Below are 26,322 nucleotides of genomic sequence, written 5' to 3'. Positions count from 1 at the left end.
TGGTAGCCATCAGTACTCCGAGCCCTCCCTCAATGGCCGGCATTTATTCTTGTGGCTTACTAGCAGATTTTATTTTAAAGCAGATTAGCAGGTTAAAAACCAAGGGAGATCTATGTGAGTGTTTTTACATAATGAATTCGTCAGAGTCGTGGCACGCTGCCTACTAGGCAAAGTCTCTGGAACCCAAATACGTTACAACTTGTGAGGAGAGAAGATTTCTGTGCAGAAGCCTCAATCGTCACTGCCACCAAGGTATCTGGCTTGCAAACCAATTTCAACTACGCAGGTGAAACGTTGCATAGCTACGCCATTAGCGAACTTCTTGACCCAAAAAACATCTACTCCTTGAGATGTAAGGTTCCTGTAGCAGACACTGCAGACCAAGACATGGCTGAGAAGCGCTAATGATACCAAGAGACGGCCCACAGCTGCCTTAGGAAAGAGCGAGCGTTGTCGTGTAACTAGGTCTCAGACAAGGCTACTTGGCAGAAGGAAATACAGAGAAACCGCCCCAACCCTCCCCTGGGGAGCCTTGGGAGGAGCGAGCGGGAGGGGAACAGGACCGTGGAGAAGGGTGAGCACAGAATGGGGGATAATCAAGCTCGAAATGTGTAATTGACTTATTGAGCTCTCTGGCAAGCTAAGTCACTAGGAAGCCCGTAGCAGTTTGGCTGGCAACGAAGAAGTGCATGTGGGCATCAGTGATGAGAGGCCTCCTGGGGGAAGGGAAATCAAAACATATCCTTACCCTCTCTTGTTTGAAATCTGCAAAAGCACCATCTGCATATTTCTGCTTGCTCAAAAGCTGTTTCCTCCTCTCCTGACGTTTGGCACGCTTCTGGAATTCCTCATTGTGAATGTTCAAGTGTGAGGTCAGCTCGGCGGTGCTCTGCAGTTTGCTATCGCAGTGCTTACACTGGTAGGCGGAGTTCTGCAAGCGGGGGCCGCTGCCCAGGATGATGAAGTCCCTCTTCAGGTCCCGACTGTGGTGGTCAGTGTAATGCATGCACAGCAGCTCCGCCGTGCTGAAGGACAGCTTGAAGCATTTGATGCAGCGGAACGGGAGCCACTCGATTTCCTGAGCTTCGCTTCCCTCCACCTCGGCTTTCTCGAAGCTGCCTCTCTCCTCCTCTTCCATCAGCATCGGCTTCTCGTGCTCGTCGGCGTAGACGGCGGTGAAGTAGCCCCCCAGCTTGCTGGCGTGCTGCTTCTTTGGGAACACCCCCGGGTGGCGCTTCATGTAATGGGACACGATGCCCTTCTTGCTGAAGGACTGGAAGGAGCACAGGGAGCACTTTTTCTTCTCCACTGCCCGCCGGAGTTCCTCGCTGAGCTGCGGGGAGTCGTCCTTGGGGGGTGACGGGATGATCACCTTGTTGGGCTTGTCGCTGATGGTCCTGGAGGCTGCCAGGCAGTGGGTGTAATACGCATCAATATCGTGGCGCTTCTGGTAGTGGGCCGCCAGCCCTTTGCGGATGGGGTTGGTGTAGGCACACAGGGCACACTTGAAGAGGTTGTTCTTGCCCTCTGGCTGGGCTCGGACGTTGTTGTGCTTGATGCGGTAGTGCCTGGCGATCCCCTTCCTCGTGGAGCAGAAGTACTTACAGAGCTGGCACCGGAACACAGTGTGGGAGACCAGGTGCGAGGTAGAGAAGTGAGAAGTGGACAGGGGCTCCTCTCCCACCTCCTCCTCGGTGATGGAGACTTGGGAGGGGCTCACCTCAGTGGTTATCTCGGGCTCGAGGGAGACCGGCAGCTTCGGGGGTGACGGGGAAAAGACGTCAAATTCAGGCTGATTGTGATACTTCTCATAGTGGATTTTGAGTTTCTCCAAAGTGCCATGCGTGTACGGACACAGTTTGCAGCGGTAGGCGCCATACCCTTGCTTGAAGATCCTGCTCGTCTCCTCCACGTCATTCTGGGCTATGTCGGCAGATTGCTCCACGTCATGCACAAAGTCCTCGGCGGTCACCTTGATGGACGGGTGTCGCTTCTGGTAGTGGGTCAGGACGCCGTGGATGCGGGTGTTGATATACGGGCAATGCCTACACTTGTAGACGGCGCCTGGGTTGATGTCGATGTCCTGGGCGAAGTCAGCAGCCTTCACTTTCATGCCTGGGTGCTTCTTCCCATAGTGGGTGAGAAGGCCATGCAGGTTATTATACTCAGACTGGCACACCGTGCACTGGTACGGGGTGGAGGATATGGCGGGGTTGGCGGAAGCTAGCTGGATGCTTTTCTCTGGGGAAAGTCTTGCATCCTCTGGGCATTCAGCTTCCTGCTCGGGGAGTGGCGTGGGCATACTGTTCTCACAATTCAAAGGGCCCACCAACTCTTCAGCAAGAGGGAGGGGATTCTCAATAGCATCTTTCTCCTTGATGATATCCAGCAGCACCGACTCATCACCATTCATGGCCCACGGGTGGAACGCTTGGTAGTGATTGGTGATGTCCCAGATGGAGACGGCTTCAAAAACACAGTCTCTGCATCTGTATGTTTTGGCTTCAGCTGGCATGGCGAGAGAGGGAGGGGAGGGGTCTGGCCCAGCCCAGAGTTTGGTGGCCATGTAAGTGTAGTCAACGTAATGTTCTGGATGCCTCCTTTGGTAATGTAGGAGCAAACCACTGGGCTCCACGTGGGAATAGATGCACCACTCGCAGTGGTAGCCAGCTTCTATCAAGCCATCTAGAAACGCCCATCGCATGATGGACGTGACCGTGGCCTTCAGGGCAGGGTGGTCTTTCTTGATATGCTTCCTCAGTGCATAGAAGTAGGGGGAGGTATACGAACACTGCCTACACTTGAGCGCTCGGAGTTTGGTCTTGTCCCGCTCCACGTTAGAGGGGGGGACAAGCACGCAACTGGCAGGCTTCTTCTGGTTACGGTCACAGAGGCTTCGGATGGTGGCCGTGTGCTGCCGGATCACATCTGCGTTGGCTTTGAAGTCCCGGTGCTTCTTCTGATAATGAATGAGGACACCTTTGACCGTTCGGTTCCCGTAATCACAGTGCTGGCAAAAAAACATCTCATTCTCCACAGGAGGGCCATCTCTCTCGGAGCTGCTGCGGGTCAGCTGTGGCATGGGGGCAGGTGGCCGGGGGGAGCCTTGGGGCCCCTCGGCCCCTCTCATCATTGCAGCTGTGGGAGGAGCCTGTCTGATATATTTGGCAGTGACCTTTATTTCTGGGTGCCTTTTCTGGTAGTGGACAAGCACTCCCACAACTGACCGATTGCTGTAGGAACAGTGTTTGCAGTAGTAAAGCTCAGTACTGAGGTCTGGTGGCGGGGGTTGTGGGGGGGGTGGGGAACCCATGTTGGACATTTTGGGAGACATTGGAGCACCCACCTCAAATGATAACTGAGAAAGGGCAGAGCCCCTGTCCACAGACACCATTCGCATGGTTTTCTGGATCCTAAAGTAGGAAGCCTTTTCTTCTGGGTGTTTCTTCTGATAATGAACCAGGACAGAATGCATATTGGGGCTTGCGAATGAGCAAACGTCACAGTCATAAACGACAACGGTGTTAACCGAGGGGTCCTTCTGGTTTTCACATTCTGGAGTAAAGGTCTTGGAAGGAGTGTTTTTATTAAACGTCGCTGGCATACCGCCACCACGAGCCACGGGAGTGGAAGTCGCCATGTTCTTGGGAGCCGAATTCAGAATCTCCCTCAGTGTCTGGGATTCCGTATTCAGTCCTTCCTGCTGCTCCACGACATAGCTTGAAAATATCATCGCGTTGTTAATCTTAACGGTGGGATGCATTCTTTGGTAATGTGGCATCAGGCTTCTAACGTTCGGGCTGGTGTAGGAACAAAACCGACACCGGTAGATCAGGTCCGAATGGTCAAAGTTGAGTACATTCATGGCTTCTGGGTGGTGTTCGCCGTAATGCTGCTGTAGATCCTCAAAGTTGGTGTAATCGATGTAGCATTCCAGACACCTATACACTGCGCTGTGATCGTTGGGGTCCAAGATGTACCTAAAGCTGAATTTAATGTACGGGTGCATTCGTTGGTAGTGGGTGCTGACACTCCGGGCCGATTTGTTGTTAAAGTCACAGTGTTTGCAATAGTATAGCCTTCCAGAGTCACTAAAGTCTGTATTTTCACTATTGTGCTCAGTTCCGTAAATAGGAGTCTGGGTGTTCAGCAGAGCGGTACTGGAAACTTGGTGATCTTTCATGTTGGTCGTGGAGCCGTAATAATCCTCTTCATCTTCAGAAAGGGTGAGCTCAATCTCAGCCCCGTTGGTGGCGTTGTAATCGTGGGTGACACTTCTGAAGTTGGGCTCCTTCTGGGACTCGCTGGCATCTCGTGCCCAAATCTGTTGGGCTGCAAAGGAAGTGGGCACCTCCATGACTGGCTCCGTCGGCTCTTCCTCCCTGTCCAGCTCCACCTCTATCTCCACTTCATTGTCTTCCTCTTCCTCTTCGTCATCCTCGACATTGATCACCGCATCTTCCTGCTGTTTGGTTTGGTTAATTTTGCTTTGCAGGTTACTCGCAATCTCGTCGATCCTAGTTCTCTTCTTCACGGGCGATAAGTCGAGAGGAAAGTCATTCGCGAGCTTCCTAGAGGCCTTAGCTACAAAATTATTCTTGGAGGACAACCCAAGAATTGAGGTCTGACTTTTCTTCACAGTGTTGCTGGAAGAGGGGTGGCTGTCGGTCTCACTTTCCAATGGTAGGCTTGAGGGCTGCCCCTCGAATTTTGGCAAGTTGTCGCAAAATGAGTGTTTGTGCTGCTGATGGACTCTTAGCCCTTTCAAAGTCGTGGTGGAGTAATTACACATGGTGCATTTGTATGGGTGCAGGGGCGGGGCTTGCACGGGTGGCTGCGGCTGCTGTGTTGGTGGCGGCTGGGGCTGGGGTGGCACCTGATGTGGTGGCTGTAGCTGCGGTGGCTGCGGCTGGGACGGAGGCCGCGGTGGTGGTGGTGGCGGTGGTGGCGGTGGCTGTTGCTGCTGCAAGGGATCCAGCAAGACTCCTGCCTTCCTGCCATTGATGCTTGAGCTCTCGTAAGACACTACACCTTCATTCAGTGAGGAAGAAATGCTTTCACTCTGGGAATTCACAGCATCCCAATCTGACGTTGTACCCGTGTGACACTGTTTGTGAGCCCCGAGTTTTAAGGAGCTCTTGCAAGTAAACGGACATTCGTCACATTTGTAGACAGCTGTCTTTCCAGATAAGTGGATGTTTTCTATGTGACGGGAGATGCTACGCCGATGCATGGTGAGGAAAGGACAAAAGGGGCACTGGAACCGATTCATGAATCTTCTAAATGGAATCCCCTTGGTCTCCAATAATTTGTTGCCATCTGAGCCCATCAGCTGCTCTGCAGACATGCCTGCTGTCTGGTGATCCATAGCATTTAAACCATTCTCACTGTCTATTTCATTTAACTCTTCATCAGAACTAGAGTCATTCAGCATACTGTTCGTTTCCAGGTCGGCAGAAGAATTGGTCATGTCAGCCATTCCATAACGGGATCTCTCTGCCAAGTTAACGAGGCCAGAATTGTGAGGTGACTTCGGCTTCATCGGAGGGTAAGACATGGGCGAAAACTTGGAAGCTGAAGAAGAATTGGGTCTCATGATGGAGTTACTGATGGAGCCCCTGAAGTTGGAGACGTTCGTGTTGGGGATCTCCCGGCTTGCAGCATTCATGGACAGGTAAGTGGAGTTGGAAGTGGGGCTGGGGGCGCTCTTGTTCTGCACATCAGGTAGATTAGTCCCTTCTTGTTGCTGTCTGAGACTGGAAAGGATCTTGACCATACTGCGGTGTTTCTTCATCATGTGGTCACACCAGCGTTCTCGGCGGGGGGTCTGGTAGCTGCACCACTCACAGCAAAAGTTGCCTCGAGACTTGGTCAAAGGCTTCACCATGGATTCTAAGATGCTGCGCTCCACGACCTCTGCTGGCAGTTCCTTGCAGGGGTCCTGCAGGGACACGGGTGGGATGACGGGGTCGGGCAGCGGAGCAGGGGTAGGGGGGGGAGCAGTGGTCTCCTTCAAATTGTTCTTGTGATACATCTTCTGATGCTTAATTATTCTTGCCCTCCTCGGTGACTTGTATGTGCAAAACTGGCAAGAGAAGACCTTTCCAAAACCCTCGTGCATCATGATATTATAATTTAAGGATCCTGGAACAGGGGGTCCTGCCGAACTCCCTTCGGCTTGAGCTCCGTGGACCTTCCTAGTGTGTTCAATGAGGAGGTTTTTCGACCTGAAGTAGCGTACGCAGAACTTGCATTGAAAAAACTTGTTTGTTGGTTTGGGATTAGGGGCAATATGCTGACTGTAATATCCTGGACTGTGGCCATAGTAACTTCCAGTCCCCAACGCAGCTGCATTTTGACCTAAAGGGAAAGCACAAGGTAAGTGGGAAGAAAAAAGCAAAGCAGAAGAGAATTAAGGAATTCAATCATGCAAATCAATTTTTCTCTTCAATTATTCCTTCATTAATAAACACCACATTCAAAAGGCCTAGCAGCTCAAGATGAAGCCCTGAAGAGTATTAACGAAGCATCAACAAACACACACATATTGCTTCTCACGGAAGAAGATGAAGTGTACAGCTTTAGGTATAATACTCTCCTCATCTCCACAAACACGCCACGTAGCTATAAAACACAAGTTTCACAAACTGCAATATTCATTCTAGAACTTTCCAAGACATTGTCTTGTTCTCCAAATTAAAAGAAAGCTGGGGGACATAAGGAAGCCGAGAGGGCAATGACCTCGGATACTCGACAAGACAAACACGACACCCAAACCACAAAAATGGCTCACAAAGAGCAAGAAATTCTGTAGAAGCCACGTACTTCAAGAACCATGGCTATAGGCTAAGAATAGATGTGAGAGCAGTGAAATATATCAGAGATGCCAAATTTAGTACCGACTTACCTGATAAATCCTCTGCAATCACAAATTCATCCTTTATAGAAGAAAATTCCACCTCTGTCTGATTACTGGCATTCATGGACCCCGATCGTGGCTCATTAGCATTGTCTTCAGCAACATCAGTTGGCTGCAGAAATGCCGTGTGGACATCCTGAATGTGCGCCTTGAGATCTTCATAAGATGGGGCTCTGAAGTCACAGCCATCACACTGAAGCACCTCCATGATCTGGGTCTACCCTCTCACATTAGGGACCTGTGGCAGAAGTCAGAACAAAACATCTTGAGGAATGCGCTCATTGCCTACCCCAAGCTGATGGGGCTCCAAGTCCATTAATGGAGAAAATTCCAATATCAGCAGATTCCTCTTACTGAACCCTGCCAGTTGTAACACTGGTCAAAGAGAGGCAGTCAGACATAGGAATGATGCCCTTGACTTCGTAACTTCAAGGAAGGGAAAAAAAAACCAGATAAACTTTTTCTGGCTTGATATAAATATATCTTCAAATGCCATTTGTCAAGGAAACCCTTAATACTTCAAAAGTTTTAGTAGTTTCTGAATTTCTTGGCTGAATTCAAATTTCTTGGTTAAGTTAATATTGACTTTGATTCCATTTTCTTTTTGAACCAGAAACTTCTCAGAAGTAAAGAGGATGTCTCTATAGGAGAAAGGACAAATGTCAATCTTCATTAGCCGTTTAATATTATAACGTTGATGTTTTATCACCAAATGGTGAAACAATATTAAATCTTAGAGTGGCAGGAGAGCGAGCTTTTATTGCACTTTTTATAATTCCAATATCTTAACTGGGGTACACCGCTTTCCTGCTTGCCCCCAACAGTTTAGTTAGGGGTTTTTTTTTTCATGAGCTAAATGGTGATTTGCGTTTTACTGCCTACCAATTATAACCTAACAGCTTCTCCAATCTAATTAGGTCATAAAATATTTCTCACGAGATTCTCAAACAACTGACTTTAGATGACGGTCCAGTTTCTAGCTTAAAGTTGCACCTAAGTACATAAACTTACATTAAGTAAACAGAAATGTGCAGATTCGAAGACGGGCTTCTAAGTCATGACTTAATTTTTTCCCGCTTCTCTCCTTTACAAACATGAAGTGTATACGTGGACACGAAAAGCTGTGAACCTGTATTTTTAAAGCAAAACTCACCCAGCTATCTCCATTCTGCGAGTTACTATGTGGTTGAAATATAAAGCTATCTTCACATGAACTCCATGGAGAGTTCCACCATTAAGCAGTTAAAAATGTATTAGAAGGCACACTTCTTCCTATCTGAATATCTATCCTGAGTTGAGATCCCCAGTTATTATCTTAATGAGTGAGTTACTTCATTGAGCTCACCACAAACTCTGCTGAGTCACTGGAATCTAGAACTGGATGTCCAAGAACCAAAGCTGTAGTTGAATCTTTCTCTACTTTAATTGTAAAGCAACTTTCTATACTTTTCTTGTAAAAGATAAATTGTTTCTGCAGGAGGAACAAAGTCTAGGCATAAGTCAACGTAGTGAAAGGAGCCATTGCAGGAAGATTTTCCATGAAAGAATGCTCCTGCTGATAGCCTGCTAAAATAACTTCTGGCAAGTTCAGCTCTGGACAGGCTGAGCTTGCAGAGTGAGACGCAGATATTTACCTCCTCTTCTTTCACCCGGCAATTTATCCTTTTTCAATAAACATTGAACTGTGCACCAGAGTCTTTTCAGCTAACTAAGTCTCAATATTCCAGATGCACAAGCTTTTATGTCTAAGCACCAACCCAAATTGTGTGGAAGAGCATGCTATCAGCTCTGGATCAAATTACAGCAGTCACTGAGGCCCCACCCCACTTCTCCTTTCGCACAGTCCATTAGACCTGAAAACAAATTTTTCCATGGTGCAGACGACTCCTGCATTTAGAACACTTCACAGAAAAAAGCAAATCATCCCGTGTGCACTCCCCATCCCCCCAGCTTAGTCCTTTCATCTCAGCCAAACAAGCCACAGCTCTGCTGAATGTGTTTATCACACTTTCAAGAGATATGAGCTTCTGCGTCACTGAAGCTCTAAGACTCACTAAGCTGCCCTAGTCCTCTGAGCTTTAGGAGCAGCCATTTTAGCTCAGAGCTTCTCCTCCGTGCACAACATGGCTTCTCTGGGATTCTGCTAGGCTGACAATCAGAAATGAACAGTAGAAGAGCAGCCTGGGCTCCTCTTAGGCTCTTCTCCTCCCAGCAAAGAAGGAACTGTTTTCATTTCTTTCCGAAAAGCTGCACCTTTCTCCTCCTCGATGTCATTCACCAAGATCTCCGAAGGTTCTTTTATCCCATGATTGATATGCTCGTTCCTGAGTCCCAGCAGAGCGCTAGTTATTGCAGGACGATCCTGAACCAGACCCTGTTCTACAGCAGGATTTGGGGGTGGCATGGGGGTACCTCCAGAATGCCTTGGCTTCTTGGGAGTCGTCCTTCCACACACAGAAGACATACCATCCGACTCTGCTTGCCAGATTCCAAAGTCTAATGACCTTTGTTAATCACCAGCCAGTCTGTCTGCATCAGCAGACCCTGCCAACAGACACACCCTTCAACACAAAGGCTGTAGCTATTCCTTTTAAAAGAGGTTCTCTGAAAGCTCCATTGTGTAGCCGAGAGGAAAACAAAATCTCTTCCCTTCAAAACTTCAAGCCTTTAGAAATAATGCAACAAAAGGCTTTCTGCTGTGTGTCTTTTGGAAAGTTTGAGCCTGGTTTGCACAACATCAACAAAAAGGATGGTTCTGCACCAGGAAAGCAGGGCACCTTCGGCATTAAGGCATCCACCCAGAGATGAAATTCACCTCTTGATGCGGTTCTCTAATATCTTGGTGATTTCGGAAGCTGTTATCAAGGATTCTAACTTCTTTTCTGGATGCAAACACAAACCAACAGTCTCCTTGTTCTGCTACAAAGGAGATTAAAGGGTTAGGAGATCAGAAAAAAAAAAAAAAGCCCTGATTTGGAAAAAGAAGAGATGATGAAAGTGATTTCCTAATGGGTTCTAGCTTTAATGTTGTTGCTGTCTCTACCTCAAAAATAGCTCAGAGCCTTAGAAGAGGTTAATCTCCAGGCTGCTGTGAGAACCAGCGTCAGGTACAGCGGAATGGCCTTCAATTTCACATCTGCACCAAGTACTGAAAGGAGGATCTTGCCTCCTTTGAAAGGCATTTTGCCTTTGTGTATGCATTTCTCCTTAAGACGCTGACAGAAGAAAACAGAAATTGCCAGCATGGCCTAAACAATCAAAGAAACAGAAACTTGATGTGTTTATGAGACTGAGGATGTACACATGTGCAAGAAGTGAAAGGAGGAGAAGAAGGGAACAGGGGAGGAGAGAGACAGAGAAAATGGGACCTGAGGATGACCCATCCATCAACCAGAGTATGTTTCTGCAGCAGATGGTGATCCTCTGAGAAACCAACAACAAGGAGAAAAAAGATAGAAATAAGCTCTGCCTGTTTGACTGCTTCATCAACCCAGAAAGAGCAGCTACCCCCAAAGGCTAACCAGACACCGATCTGCTACAAAATTATGATTTAAAGTTAAAAGCCTTGATCTGTATCTACTTACTTCATTTGAAAATACTGTGATAATGAGATTAGCAATGTTTCTTTTCTCACTGACCAAATTAGCAAAACCAAAAGCAGAAGAGGAAGCTTCTGAACTAACTAAAAAGAAATACTCTTTCAAAAGGTCATGAGATGAATCTACAAACCAAACGGGCACACCCCCCCTCCCACCTCCAAGGCAATATTTCCAGGCCCCTCAAGGTCAAGCAGCCGTTGGATGACTAGACTCTCAACATGAGCCATGATGCTGCGGGCTAGGTGAATATGGATTCGTTCTCAAATAACCTAGCTCCTAATGTGACCCGTCCTCCTAACGTGAAACCCCTAGACCATTCTAATTATTCATCACTCTTCTGTACTACTTACTATTGGTTGTTGGTTTGTTCAATTTACATTTATAGATTGAGAATTTCAAAATGTGGGGTTTTGATGGGAAACTCCAAATCCAATTTTCCACATTTGACAAACTCTTGAAGACATTTAAAGAAAATCCAGAGATCTTGTTAAAGATTTGAAATAGACACATGAGAATGAAGAAAGGGAAATTCTGGACTCGGGCTGCTCTTTCTCAATCTTAAGAACACCCACTGTAATTTATACCGTCTGTCCACCCACTTCCTGTGCTCAGAATTCCAGGGATCCATTAAGCCTCAGTTTTCCTCCTGGGAAGGTGAACTGTGTGTCCTTCCAACACACTGCCCAGAGTGTAACTGGAGATGGGGAGGCGCCCTTGAGGTGGCACAGCCTTCTCACAATCCTGCCACCATCAACCCCCACCCGGGTCCACTTAGCAAGTATTGTTCTTTAAGCTTGCATGGCCCAGGAGCTTACACAGGGTCTTGAGAGTCCCAACTGTCTGCAGAAAGTGTCCAAATTAAAATGTGCGGGCCTTGCCTGGGTCTACCCTGTTCTCTGCCTGAAGGACCGCAGACCAGCAATAAAGCTGTGATGCACCACAGCCACAGGGATTCATAGCAACTAATTATAACCTTCAAAGCCTTTGAGAAATAGAACCAGAAACACCATAAGGTGCTTTTCCTCTGTCCACTCCAGAAACCTAGTTTCATTTCTAAGACGCTGAACTCCCCGGTTCTCCTGACTCACAATTCTAATAAGAGGTTTTAGTTAGCACCTGTTGTTTATGTTTTTCTTCCTGTCCTTTCCTATGATGGAAAAACCAGTGATTCAAGGACAGGTATTGGAATGCTTACACTTTGAATAGTTCAGCTAGAAAAATCAGGAACCTAACAGTCATTCTGTAAATGTATCTGCAAATGGGAAACTGTTGATAGAACGAGGTCAAAGAGCTGTGGGGTGTGTTGGGAGGTGAACATTTCTAATTGCAAGCCCCAGGACCATGGTTTGGGAGGAAGGAAGAATTTTCATGCTTATAATAAAAAATGAGGGGAAAAAAATCATTACCTAATCGACTTCGGAATGGGGGTTGCTACTCTTAGCAACAAAGGGGGTTCTATATTGCTACTTACGCTTTACTCTTCTCATGGTTGAAGTGGGAATTCTCATAATTTAAAAATCATTTAAAGCATCTTTCCAAAGAGGACGGGACTGAGAAATTGAAGTCAAATCTTTCAGGAACAGGACAGGAGCTATGGAATCAAACTTACAAATGCATATATATGAAATAAAATTTTCTTGCTTTAATTTTAACTCAGACACGGGCATGTGCACTCCACAGTGAACAAGCACTTAGAGCAGAATCAGTCCCCTTCTCAGTAAGGACAAATGACATATGTACCATTCCCATGTTAGAGTTTTAAAAAAATAAACCAGCAAAATTAACTAACAAAGAACTTCCAACAACAAGCTACCTCCAATCGATCCCACAACATTGGGTACTGCTATAGATCCCAGCTCACCATGTGGTGTCTTCAAATGTCCTATCAAATGTTTATACTGTTTGCTACATGATCTAAGCAGTTCTGTGTACTCTTGGCAATTCACCACACTAATGAAAGGTTTAACATATCGGGGAGGATAAATAATTAAGGAATTCAGAAGGGAGACACAGCTGTTCTTCAAAACCAAATTTTCAGAAGAGAAAGGATTAATTTGCAATCACATATGCAACCCCCAACATGAGACTGAATTTAAACAATAGCAGAGAAGTACCACGAGACCTTGAGTCCTGCCAGTGTGGCCTCTGTCCTATGTGGTTGGCCTGGTCTATCTGTGGGACCTTGAATGTAAGCACAAAGTCTGAAGCAGGCAATCTTCAGATTACTAACCCGGCCACCTTCTGACCAAGGATGCTAGTCTTCAGATTTTCTCTTATTTTGGCTTTGTTGCCCTCCATAAAGTTTTCAAGTTTTCAGAGCATATTGAAGTAATATTTCCTAACAGATACCTTAGGGATCATCAGTAAAAGGAGGAGGGCACCTAGGGATATAATCCAAGTGACTAAAAAAATGTTAGATATGTAAATAAGAAGCAATTCTAGCTGAGTGACCTGTTATGAAAGCAGGTAGCGACCGTCTAACACAGAAAGAGATAGTACATACCTTCTGGAGAATTCATGCATTCCTTTGCAATGATATAAGGCTAATTGAGGCCAACAGGCCAATAGGCAGTCTGCCAGCTCCCCTGTCCTTAGAAAAGGAAGCGTGTGATTTGAACAAGGAGATAAAAGAGGAGAGAAGGGACTAGAAAAGAAAGGGAGGAAGCAGGATGGTATCTCAGCTGCTTTAGACTTCATTGTCTGCAGAGGGGAACCTGCAGTTCACTAGATAATTCCAATTCTGAGAAGTATCCTGACAACATGCTCCTCGAGAAACAAAACAAAACGAAGACGCCTCCTCACACTAAAATTCTCAAAACGCGACCATGACAACTGAGATCGCAGCTTGTCTTGTTCTTTCCCATGACGGAAAGCCATTCTTGGTGTCGAATGAATTCTCTGAAATGTCATGGGCCATCAGGAAGTTCCCTGGAAACACTGAAGCCATTCTTGCCCGAGCATTTAGAATGAGGGATCACTGAGGTCTCTCCTCTACAGCCGAAGAGCACCCAAACCGCAGAGCCAGAAAATCCCAGCGCTCCCTGACAGACTCTTCAGAACGCCGGCTGGGTTTCTACAGACACTTTCACGTTACAAGAACTCTCATTATAAAAGTTGTAAAATTAAAGGGAAGTTGTAGATATGCTGCTGGGTCTTCATTACAGAAGTGATTAAGACGCAGAGTAAGCAGAAGCTGGAGTAAAAGCCATCTTCCACATCATGAAAGACCAACCTCCTCTGTGGGTTTGAGAGCTTGACTGACCTCAGGGCTTGGGCATGCCTTCACGGCCATAACTGTTCTTGGCAGAGAAGGTCTGGCCAACCACACGAAGTCTAAATTCTACAGTTTCAGTGAATGACTCCAGAAACCAATTTAACAACTTACCTTGCTCTCTATTACCATTCAAAGGGAAAAGAAAAACCCAAAACCAACGATGCATGGTTGTTGACTTGTGGAGAATATAAGAAAGTTTTGCTAGAAGAACTTCTTATACCTGGGAAAACCCCACAAAAATCCCAATCTAATCTCTCTGAGACTTGCTCATTGCCTTGTGCTCATGCTTTGCTCAAAAAATTCAAAGTCACTCCTTTAGATGGGAATTGCCCCAAGTCTGCCTATGGCACACAAGGCCCTGAGCCAAGCAATGCAATGACCAATCTGATTTCTTATACCTGACGAAACTGATTACACAAGCCAGGCACCTGGGTCAGTCTGTCTGTCTGTCGTCTATCTGTCTCTCTTCAAACTGTAGTTTGATCTAATTGCGCTGTCAGGATGAAAACCCTAAGCAGACAGTGTTCTGGAAAGGTAGACAATGGCTGGGCTTTTGTGGATCATGAACATTTTCAAGTCCTCCTACCCAAGGAGATTGTGATTTTTTTTTTCCTCTTCTTGGCCTCCACCTATAGCAGAAGCAACAGAAGGCTGCCCTTCCACCAAATTAAACTAATCAAATGACCCATTCAGATCCACTGGTTTTCTCACCCCTGTTCCAGCAAATTAATAGAATATTATAATAGGAAAAACACAGTATGTGTTTATGTATGGAACTGACAGATACCCAAGAGTTAGAAATTTTTTTTAAAAAAATGATAGCTGGGGCTGGCCCCATGGCCTAATGGTCAAGTTTGGTGTGCTCCACTTCAGCAGCCTAGGTTTGGTTCCTGGGTGCAGACCTATACCACTCGTCAGCAGCCATGCTGTGGCAGCAAACCACACACAAAATGGAGTAAGATTGGCACAGATGTTGGCTCAAGGTGAATCTTCCTCAAGCAAAAGGAGGAAGATTGGCAACAGATGTTAGCTCAGGGTCAATCTTCCTCAGCAAAAAAAAAGATAGCTAAGGAATTTCTTTTCTCTTGCACTCTCCAATCTACTTTCACCAACTATGTTTACTCCTAAAAATTTCTGCACCTCCAGAACTTCTAAACAGAAAGCTGAGACGTTTGTCTGTCATCACAACAGTAGAATCTATCACCATGTGAAAACACTCAAATGCTCAGGTACTTGGCCAAGCCCCACATTCCATAAATCCTTAATGAGAAATCTCCCTTTTGCCCAACAAACTTAGATTTTTCAGTTTATTCACTATTGAGCTGCTCTAAAAAAAAATGACAAGGATACAGAAATGCCTATCCAGCAAGTGAAAGAATTTGCTCCCAGCAAGTGTGATGACTCTACCTGCCATCTTCAACTTGAGCAAGTCTTTTGAGGCCTTTACTTGGATCATTTTGTTAAATGAAGAGATTAGATTACGAGGTTCAATCCTTTTGTACAAAGGGCATGTTTTACAAGATTTCCTTCTCATATTTTGAAAGATTTTTTTCCAACTTAACTCATTCCCTTACTTTTTATTATTATCGAGAGACAAATAAACGCCCAGTTTTGAGTTTTGCTGACTCACCATCATTCAACGGTTTCTCAGAGGTTCTCTCCTCCAAGGGGCTTGCCCTGACAACTCCATCTAACGTTGCTAGCCCACCCTCTCCACCGCCATGAAATTGAGCCCCCATCCACAACCCTGACCACACTCAATTTTCTCTCTGCCATGCTACGCTGCTTTATTTCCTTCATTATTGACATGATACCTGTCTGTGGTCTGTCTCCCTCTGCTAGAACATAGGCACCCTGAGAGCAGGTCATGCCTGTCTACTTACATTGGTATCTTCAGCACTGGGGGCAGTTCACACAAGTACTCAGCAAACGTGTTGAATGAATGAACAAATGAATGAATCAGAGCTTCTAAATGATAGGATTCCAAACAAACATAAAAAGATTGAGGTCATGAGAGTTAGCTTCTTCTACTAACCCTATGCTATCATAGCACAGGGGTCCCAACCAGGGGCCATTCTGACCCCTACCCCAACCCCAGCCCAGGGATAGCTGACACTATCTGGAGACATTTTTGGTTATCACAGCCGGAAGGCATGCTACTGGCATCTAATGGGTAGAGGCCAGGGATCCTGCTAAACTTTCTACACGGCACAGGGCAGCCCTCACAACACAGAATGATCTGATCCAAAATGCCACGAGTGCGGAGGTTGGAAATCCTGTCACAAGTGGGCTCTAGGTATCTTTAGTCCCTGCATATAAGCCATCTGCCTTTGCAAGCCTTTCATGGGGTCCCAGCTGGGGAATCTCTGGACCAGATGATCAGCAAGTTCTCTCTCAGCTCAAAGATTTTATGATTCTATGGTTCTTAATGATCTTAGGAGCCTTCAGGTCATATGATATCACGAGTTTTTAGTTTTATTTTTCTGACTTGGGCATTTTACTAAAAACTTTTCAAGAAAAATCCAAGATTAAGACATGTGACTGGTCCATCTTTCTCTAGTTAGAAGGCCCTTGCACTGCTGACGATCCTGTGGGCTTTGTGGGTCATTAAAATAGTCAAGTTCTGCACTTAGCATGTGGCCTCCAACTAAAATTTCTCCAAAAAATATGATCACATTTTTTCCTCTCCAACATGTAAAATCATCTTCTCTCCAAGTGATGGGGCCCCAGGCTACTCAAAACCACTCTTCAGGGGACAAGTAACGTGTTCCTTTTGGTTCTTTTATCTCCAGGGCCCAGCACAGGTCTGGCCCTGATGTGATTTGCGGTATGAGTGAGTGTAGGCACGCCTGCTTTCCAGGAGAAAATTAACCAGTGGTACCAACTCAAACTAAATGTTTAGGAACTTAAGCAATTTCAGAGAGGCTCCAAGACCAGAAAAATAACCCAAAACTTAGTGCTATGTGACACTCCCCTCACTCCCACTAATAAAGCTCATGAAGCTACAGCTCAGTGATTAGCTGACTACTGGGAGACCAGGAGTTCTAAGTCCACTTGTCCTTTTTATTTGAGTAAGAGACCATCTTCCTTTGCCTCATCATCCATGGCGAAGGTGCTCTGGCTGCAACTTTCCACCCACAGATTCATAACACTGCTAAGCTACCCTGAACGGATGTGGCACTTGGCATCATCGCCTGAGGTGACACTTGAGACTATTTGATGGCCTTCCCTCCCCAAAAACCTTTTAATTCTTGTTTGCAAAGATTCTGAGGAACAAGTCTCCCCTATAGCTCAAAACTATATAAACAGTTTCAGTGGAGGGAAGTATAACGAAATTAGCTAAGAGTAGAGATTTTTCTCCTTCGCTTCCTTGAAAAATACTGCAACAGTGTATTACTTGTGCCTTCTTTAAGTCAAAGACAAGAATTCAGTCTAAAAGTTAATTATCTACAGGCTCATAAATGTCCACTAGAGAGGAGATCTTAGACCATGGAGTCCAACCCGGTCCTATATCTCCATTTTTCTGACAGTGAAACCGAGGTCTTGAGATAATTAACCCGCCCGAGGCTTCTGGAATGCAAACCCTCTGAAGGCAGAAAAAAAAAAAAAATCTTCTGAATTCCATAATTCGATAAAGGAAATCAGCAGTAAAGACACTATAAATGTTATTCAGTTCAGTAACAGCTTTCCTCACTTAAAGTCCATGTCTCATATATTCTCAGTAACAAGAGTCTTTCTTCGCTGGGGAGGCAGATTCCAGAATATCCCCCAGTGTCTCGTCTGCTCTGAATTCTACACTCAGGAGAGCAACTGAAAAAGTGCAAAATCCATTGTCTGCAGCTTGCCTGCTCAAAGACCTTCTTAGGCATGCAAGCAGTGTATTCATACTTTGGAAACACATTTGGAAGACTGAAAGTTGCTGACAAAGGTATACACAGAAGAACAAGAGCTATAACACTGAATTATCTTTCTTCAGAATCCAACCTCATGGAATCAGAACAAGGTTATGGAGCAGCCTGATGCCTGCCAAGTCTACCCCAGGAGAAGCATCGTCTTGTTTCTTATGGAAAATGTGCACTGCCAACAGTCACTGAAGAGGCTGGCTGATGAGCCTTAGGGGTAACTGGAAATATCAGGGTCAGTTCATTTAAACAGAAAGGAGAAGAGCAGTCAGTCCTACAAATGCCTGGCAAGGAAGCTGGGCTTCTCGTGGTACAGCCAGTGAATGGCTCAGACCAGTAATTCCAGAATCTTGTTGATACCGCATTTCACCTCAAATTATACGCTGTGTTCTGAAACCAACCACAACTTGGAATATTTTACCACATTCACCAATTTATTTATTTATTCATCCTTTATTTACCTATAGTCCTAGTAGATAGCTATTTCCATTTGTTGGCTATAAAAAAAGCTAAATGTATCAGAAAGGCTGGGAATCGTCTTTCACTTTTTCAACATTCTCCATCAAGGTCTCTCATGAAAGAGTCCCTTATCATAATGAAGACGATGGCTCAGAAATCAGGATGCTACGATCTCCATGATGGTTCATGTTTTTCCTCCCCGTAGAAGACTTTTACCTACATTTTGAAGGTCCAAGTAATTCCCATCCTTTAAGACATTAGGTCTTCAAGAGGGACCCCTAGACCAGCAGGATAAGCGTCACCCAAGAACACACTAGAAATGCAAATTCTCGTGCTCCACTCCCGACTCAATGAATCACAAACTCTGGGGATGGGGCCCAGCACTCTGTATTTTAACAAGCCCTCATGGTGATTCTGATGCCCGCTCAAGTTTTAAGATCAAGCTCAACTCTTTCTTCCTGTATTTAACAGTCCCCGAGACCACCAGCTGGCATGGTGAGTCCCCTTCTTCAGCACACTAGGAATCCTACTTATAAGCGCTGTTGATTGAATGAATATGATAATAGCTATGCAGTCTTTAAAGAGCCTGGGAGAGGACTAATGTTTGCAAATATTTCACTTCTAATTTAGCAATTAATGGGAAAATACTAAGATGCAGAATGCAGCATCACAAGCTAATAAGAGCACACACATCAAAGACAGACTTATTGTCTTTGAAAGAGTGAATATTGCAGCCAACGCAATGCTGATACTGATATTCACCTCCCTTAAAAATTTCAGAACGGTTCATGACACGGTGTCCTCGATATTTCTAAAGTGGGATGTGGCAATCCACAAAGGAAAGAATGGGGGTGTTTTGTCCAGAAAATACTAAGAGTTGGGTAAACCCTCAGGATCCTAGACTCTTCCATGACAGGAGACTTTAGTGATAAACAAAATCTCATTAGAAAACACCTCCAAACTTGGAGTGGTTATTTGATCATCACACTAAAGCTACAGTGCAGAGCCAAATCCACAGGAAGAATCAACATGTGAAAACACAGATGTGCTTAGAAATCCCTCAAAAGAAGGACATGTGTTTTAAGCTAACCAAGGGACTTCAAGGAAAAAATGGTGGCTAATTGTCTCAAACTGCCAACAAACGCTTGGCTGAAGGAAAAGAAAGAGGAAAATACAAACAAAGAAAAAAAAAATTGGCCACACCAAATCAGTAGACCTATGGGGCCCGCAAATCAAAAGTAGGACTTAAAACTTAGAATCACAGAGTTCAGAGACAAAATTCATCAACTGTGTCCTGCCCAGGAAAGTAACCAGGACCCTTGTAGATTGCTGAAGGGCTTCAGAAGACAAACAATTCATCAAGACCCAAACTCAGGTTCTTAAAGAAGAATTAAGCAGGATTTAAGGAGGAGATTTAAAGAGATAGTACCCTCATTATTTGGGGGCCAAGAGAACGTTCTGATAGTTACATCCTAATTGAAGATAACTTAGAAAAAAATGAACTGGGGGGGAGTGACAGAAAGAAACAAGGCATGGATAAGACCAATGAACAATCTATTTTGAAAGAACAGGGCACAGAAAAAAATTATATACAACAATTAACAGAAATACTCTAAAAGAAGAGATCAAAGATAAGATGATAGGACATCAGAATGAGATGAAAGAGGAGCTGGCAGTTGAAGACAGACACCAATGACAAAAATAATATCATTGCAGAATCAATAAATAAATTAAAGTAATAAGAGGTAAAATCCACAAACCAAAGACAAAGTGGATGATGTGGAAAACAGTCTTCAAAACACTATACAAAATGCAGAGGAAAAGGACGAGCAGACGAAAGCAAGTGGAGAAGATGACAGATAAGAAGTCTGAAAAAGAGATCCAACATACAGATAAAAGGTATTCTAGAAGCAGACAGCAAAACAAAATATGCTCAAATCTGTGATAGAAAGTAACTTCGTTGAAATAAAGGAATACCAGATATTCCGGGAAAACGTAACAGGGAATCATCAAAAATTGAGATATCTCGGTAAAGTTACAGGATTTAAAGATAAATACTGAATTTTATAAAATCAAGATATTTAAAAATTAGTCAATTACAGGGCAAAAAGTCAGGTAGCCTCTGACTTTTTCACAGTAACATTCAATGCTAGAAAGCTAGAAAGCAGTGAATGGATATCTGCAGAGGCCTGAGAAAGAGAGAGCAAGATCTGAGTATTCAGTTCCCAAGGAAGTTAGCAACCATGTATAAAAGTCTTAAAAACATATTTTCCGGGGCCGGCCCAGTGGCACAGCAGTAAGTTTGCACGTTCTGGTTCAGTGGCCAGGGTTCGCTGGTTTGGATCCTGGGGAGGACCTACACGCCACTTGTCAAGCCATGCTGTGGCAGGCGTCCCACATATAAAGTAGAGGAAGATGGGCAGGGATGTCAGCTCAGGGCCAATCTTCCTCAGCAACAAAAAGAGGAGGATTGGTGGCAGATGTTTGCTCAGGGCTAATCTTCCTCAAAAACAAAACAAAACAAAACAAAAATGTGTTTTCCAACAAGCATAGTCAAACAATGCAGTGTTACCAACTCTTCTCCAGAATCTAATCAGTGATATAATATATCCAACCAAGAGAAGATTCAAATTCGAGATCTCAAGAATAGGGGATTTAGTGATAAACAGAGGATGTGAGCACTGAATCCACTTACATTTAGAACCAAGACTGAATATTTACTATAATTGCAAAACAAAATTATAATCCCTATATGCAATAATTATAATAACAATAAATTATTCCATATAATAATAAAATTATATAGAATTGGGAAAAAATCCTTAAGCATAATAATAAAAATAAAGAGGTGTTGGTGAAGGGGCATTGGAGAATAAATATAAATGGGAGAATATTCTCAACTTTCAGAGCAGGACATAAATAAATACTTAATATTGCTTCTTTCTGAAGTTAATAAATCCCCAAATGGAGGTATAAAGCACATTAAATAAAGTTAAAATTTTAATTAGTAATAAAAATAAAAGACTATATAGCTTTTAGTTTTTTTTAATCAAAGGAAACACAGACTATGTAGCAAAAGACAGAGGACAAAGAAAATTGCACAAAAATACACAAGTGAGTACAAAAAATTAATTAGAATCGAGTATATATGTTCTGTCAAGAAATGTGAATTGGACAACACTTCCTGTGGAAAATATCCCTGGAGTAGATAAAAAAGCAAACTCTAATTGCGTTTTGTCTACAAGAGACACACAGGGCAAAATGACACAAAAAGTTTGAAAGTAATAATGGGGTTGAAGACATATCAAGAAAAAGCAAGTAGGGATCATGATTAATATTATTCACGGTTAAATTCAAGATTAAAAAGCTGTAAGAAGCAGAAAATATCCACACATGTAAAGGAAAATAAACTATAATTTTAAAAGTTTAAAGATGAACACTTAATGTAAAAAAGGACAGTCCAGAAGATTTATCACGTGAAGATTTATCACGAATGTTTCTGCCTCCCCGACATCACCAAGCAGATTTTAAAAAATGGCAACAGATACAAGAAGAAATGGACCTAAGTATTTAATAGATTAAACGGAGAAAGACAACTAAGGATAGAATTAATAGAATTGAGACACATTTCAAATTCTATATCCTGTAAATAGAAAACACATTTTCATTTCAAGCAACTGTGGGACATTTACAAAGGTTTGCAAATGTCCATGGAGGTTTACAAGAGTCTAACGCCAGAATTAAGAGAGAATAAATTACAAATAGAAAAAACGGTCCATCATTTCTACTTACAGTGCAACAAAACTAGGGGGAAAAGGAAACAAAAAATTCCAAACACTTGGAATTTTTTTTAAATACTCTTCTAAACAATTTCTGAGACAACTGAAGATAAAAACTCAACTGCAGAATGGGACTTTAAAAGTGCTATTTATAGGGGCTGGCCCAGTGGCCGAGTGGTTAAGTTCGCACGCTCCGCTGCAGGCGGCCCAGTGTTTCGTTGGTTCGAACATGGCACTGCTCATCAAACCACGCTGAGGCAGCGTCCCACATGCCACAACTAGAAGGACCCACAACGAAGAATATACAACTATGTACCGGGGGGCTTTGGGGAGAAAAAGGAAAAAAATAAAATCTTTAAAAAAAAAAAAGTGCTATTTACATAAAATGTGGAATTTGGCAAAAGCTGTACTTAGAGGAAATTTCATAGTTTTATGACAATTATAAATAAAAAATATTACTTCTTATAAATCAAGAAACAAATGAATTAAACACCTAACTCAACTGAGAAGAAAAAGGAAAAGAAAATGGAAGAAAGTGAAAGAAAGGATTTAATTAAGATAAAGATACAAAATCAGGAATGAAAAAATCAAAAAACAATAAAACTGACCAAGGAACCACTTATTTTTTAAAAATATAATACTGTATAAAATTAAATAAGAACCACTATCTAGCCTAATAAGGAAAAAAAGAGGGGAGGAACACAAATATAGAAAATTAAGGATAAGACCCAGAAAGTACCCACAAATGTAAAGGAAAACAAATTATAAGTTAAAAATTAGTATGTACAACTCATAGTAATATTTGTAAACCTAAATGGATTAGGTGATTGTCTAGAAACACATACATTACGAAAACTAATCCAAGAAGAAACCATAACAACGGAAGACTAGGAAATAGTCAAAGAGCCAACCCAACCACAAAGCATCTTCAAAGAATCAGTAAATCAGATGCTTTTAAAATTGGTCCAAAGCCTAAAGTATGAGTTTCAGCAGTGTATTTGCAAATACATTGTAGTGTAATATAGATATCAAGGCTTACCCCAAAACAATAAATAATAATAATAAAAGCAGACCAATGCACCTATAAATAGTTAGGCAAAAATTCTAAATAAAATCCAGGTACACATTCAAGAAATATCACTCTATGATCAAGTGGGACTCACTGAGGGAAGGCAGCATTTCAATACGACAAACTCTATACTCCACTATATTGAGAAGTCAAAGGAGAAAAAAATAATTTGATCAATACAGAAGAGGCTGGACAGCATCTGGTGAAATTCAAGATCCATTTCTAACAAACATGTGTTAGTAAGATAATGTATGTATATATGTATATAATTCAGCAGCATGCTTAATGATAAAACACTAGAAAGATTAAAAAACCAGACAAGGATTATCAGAATTACTTAGCATTGTTGTAGAAATCCTAGCCAATGCATTTATACAAGAAAATAAAGTAAGAGAAATAACAACTGGAAAAGAGGAGATAAAGTTTCCAAAATTTACAAACAAGGTAAATTACCTGGGTGTGGGCCCAGGGGAACAACACTTTCACCTTCTACTTAATGATTTAAAATTTTTTCAGTAAGAGTTTATTTTTAACATTTAAAACAATCATCAAATGTAACGCATTGGGGTGATCTGGCAAGATATTGGTTATCAATGCCTTTATTACTTCAGGTTACTAAGAATGTTGACTCTCCTCCCTACCCTGCCATTCCTTTTCCTACCCTATTTGGGACTCTGTAACGATTTCTTAAATCAATAATCTCAGATGATCCGCATCCAGCGATTTGAGGAACTCCAGCCTTAAGGTCATAAAAAGATAATTTTTAATTGATTATATCTAGCATAATCATTTCTCAAGCAATAAGTTGCTCCACGATGCATTTAAAACTCTTTTAGTTTTGTGAAGAGAAAAGCTACACTTTTTCCTCCGTAAAGGAATTTAAGCAAGTGGAGGAAAAATTGTGAGAATAGGGCCCTGAAATCACATTATGAAGCCCACTGTCTTTCCCTCAGAACCTTCTAGAAAAATCTCAACCTTGGATCTGTCTAAATTAGTGTTTGCTTCCATGTTCTCTTTCCCTGCACTCACACTGGTGTCCCTGCAAACTCAGTTTCAATTCTACCCAGTAGTCTGTCTTCCATTCTTCACTGTGTCTAATGGAGAAGAGGAAGCAGTTTCCATCTTGTCTGCCTTTCCCTTCCTCATCCCCATAGGTACCCACCATTTCCCTCTTCACCTGCCACAATGGAAAGCGTGCTCCCTTCCCCATCATCTAAGGCCAATTCCTCAACTTGGGCTCTTGATCCGATCCCCTGTCTTGACTCATCTCGGAGCTCAGCTGATCTGCATTTTCAACTCTACTAGCTAAATCATTCCCATCTTAAACTCGCATCCAGGAGGAAACTCCCCCAACACACACACTCAAGTACACCCACTCACCCCATGTCCCTCTGGCCTTTCTTCCCTAGGGAAACGATATAGACACAGTCAAAGCCACCTGGGGTTGAGGCCCACCTCCGTGATTTATGAGCTGTATGAATCCTTGACAAACTATTTAAATTCTCCAAACCTCTATTTCCTCATTCATACAAAGAAATCCACATTTCACACGGTTTTGTTGTGCGGAATAATCTGGATAACATAAAACATTGGGCATAATTTCTGACACATAGGAAGACAATTATAATTGCCATCATTACCATTAATTCCCTCTTTTCACAGACAAACTGCTTTCATGCTCCTTACTTCTCCTTCAGTCCCCTACATCCGGCATTTGCAACTACTGTTTTGATAAAATAAACTCACCACGGTCAGGAATGACCTCCTTAGGACCAATGAAAGGACACTTTTACTCCCTTTCTAACTCAACCGTGACTTCCGCACCATTCTCCGGGATAGTCCACATTCTCCTTTGAATAACTCTTTTCCCTGGATGCCTAGGATTTTCTCCACTTTAACCCCCTCCCCCAGCAGCACCAATTTGCATTCATCCATCCTTCAGTCTCAATTGAGAGCAGAGTTTCTCAACCTTGGCAGCACTGACATTTGGGGCCAGATAATTGTTTGTTGGTGGTGGGGGGGGAGGGGGGAGTGCTGTCCTGGGCACCATAGGATATTTCACAGCATCTCTGGTCTCTACCCACTGGATGTCAGCAGCCTGTCCCCTGCCCCCATCGCCCCCAGCAGCAACAACCAACAGTGTTTCCTACTGGTCTCACTGGAGACATTGGAGGGAAAATTACCTCTAGTTGAGAGCACTTTCTCTGGGAAGCCCTGCCTGGCACCCCAGGGCTGGCTTGAGACCCTTCCTAGGTGTTCCTGCATCTCCCAAGCATCTTTCCCACAGCACCATCTGCCTAATTGCCTGTCTCCCCACACTGCAGTGTGAGTTCCTTGCAGGCAAAGACGGTGTGCGTTTCAACCCCAGCCCTGGCCAGTGTCTGGAACTTACATACTCTTCTTCCTCCATCTGGAAACAAATTTATTATAAGACATACTTTAATGCAGATTTTCAAGGGGAAAAAATCCAATTCACACTAAATATAAGCTTTGATTATAACATGTGTCCACCCAGGAAATAAGGAATCAGGCTGAACTGATGGGCTTTCTGTGTCTGTGTATGGGGGCGGTGGGGGGGGGGGGGGGATGTTGGTGGAGGAGCTGAGGATCAGAATTAGAGACAGGCTTTAGCTTCAGCCCCATATGGCCATGAGTTAGGGGCCTGGCTTGTGGCTGGAGACTATTCGAAGGTAGATCAGCAGGACCCTTCTGCTGGCCTCTTTCCCTCTGCATTCTGCTGTACAGATCACCTCCTTCCTAATCTCAATGCTGCCCTCATCCTGAGACTTCTGAGCTGATTTGGAATTTCGGAACTTAATGGTATGTTTCTACCTTCATCCTGCTTTTCTCATATCCTTGTGCACATTACTACGTTCCTTATACTGTTCCTGCCTCTGGCAATGAAATTTCAGACAAAGAAGAGTGTCCTTACAAAATACCATTTTCACTCACAAAACACTGCTGCATTCCAGAAGGCTGGTGTGTCTGGGGGGGGTAAGAAATGTCAGGATTGAAAAGAACGAACTGGTGTCCAAATAGTTTTATTATTTCTATGGAATTACTCAAAAAATAATAATAATAAGTCATTAAAGACCCACATATTAAAGCAGAATGAGGTCACTGATGGCTAAGGTTCAGAACAGTCTAGGCAAAGCTCTCTTGTCACCAAAGCTGAGAACCCCAGCACGCAACTCCTTCGCCTACATTACAAAACCTGTGCTTTCCCTCCAGGAGTTCCTAGGGGACGCGTTCCTTAACATTTATGAATAAGTGGAAAAATAAGTCGCAGAATAAAACACATAGTCTGTTGCTATTTAAATA

At 43.6% G+C, this 26,322-nt stretch overlaps 1 protein-coding gene across 14 annotated transcripts in view; it reads right to left on the bottom strand.

Moving 5' to 3' along the window:
- The window catches only part of ZNF462 (zinc finger protein 462), a 137,845-nt gene that overhangs the window by 75,398 nt on the left and 36,125 nt on the right, over positions 1 to 26,322 (bottom strand). For 13 of the 14 annotated variants that reach the window (XR_011533486.1, XR_011533488.1, XR_011533489.1 and 10 more), the window contains exons 2-3: positions 6,908 to 7,157; positions 749 to 6,360 (exon numbers count right to left, since the gene is read on the bottom strand). Coding sequence is in view for 10 of the 14 variants with exons in the window: in XM_070596044.1 (XP_070452145.1) it covers positions 749 to 6,360; positions 6,908 to 7,127 (5,832 nt within the window). In the remaining 4 variants the exon portion in view is untranslated. The remainder of the gene's footprint in view (positions 1 to 748; positions 6,361 to 6,907; positions 7,158 to 26,322) is intronic. The other variant, XM_070596050.1, reaches the window with a different exon arrangement.

Source organism: Equus przewalskii, chromosome 26 (assembly GCF_037783145.1).
Source record: "Equus przewalskii isolate Varuska chromosome 26, EquPr2, whole genome shotgun sequence".
Lineage (NCBI taxonomy): Eukaryota > Metazoa > Chordata > Mammalia > Perissodactyla > Equidae > Equus > Equus przewalskii.
The sequence above is the reverse complement of the archived record's forward strand: the minus strand, read 5'-3'. Positions and strand labels throughout refer to the sequence as shown.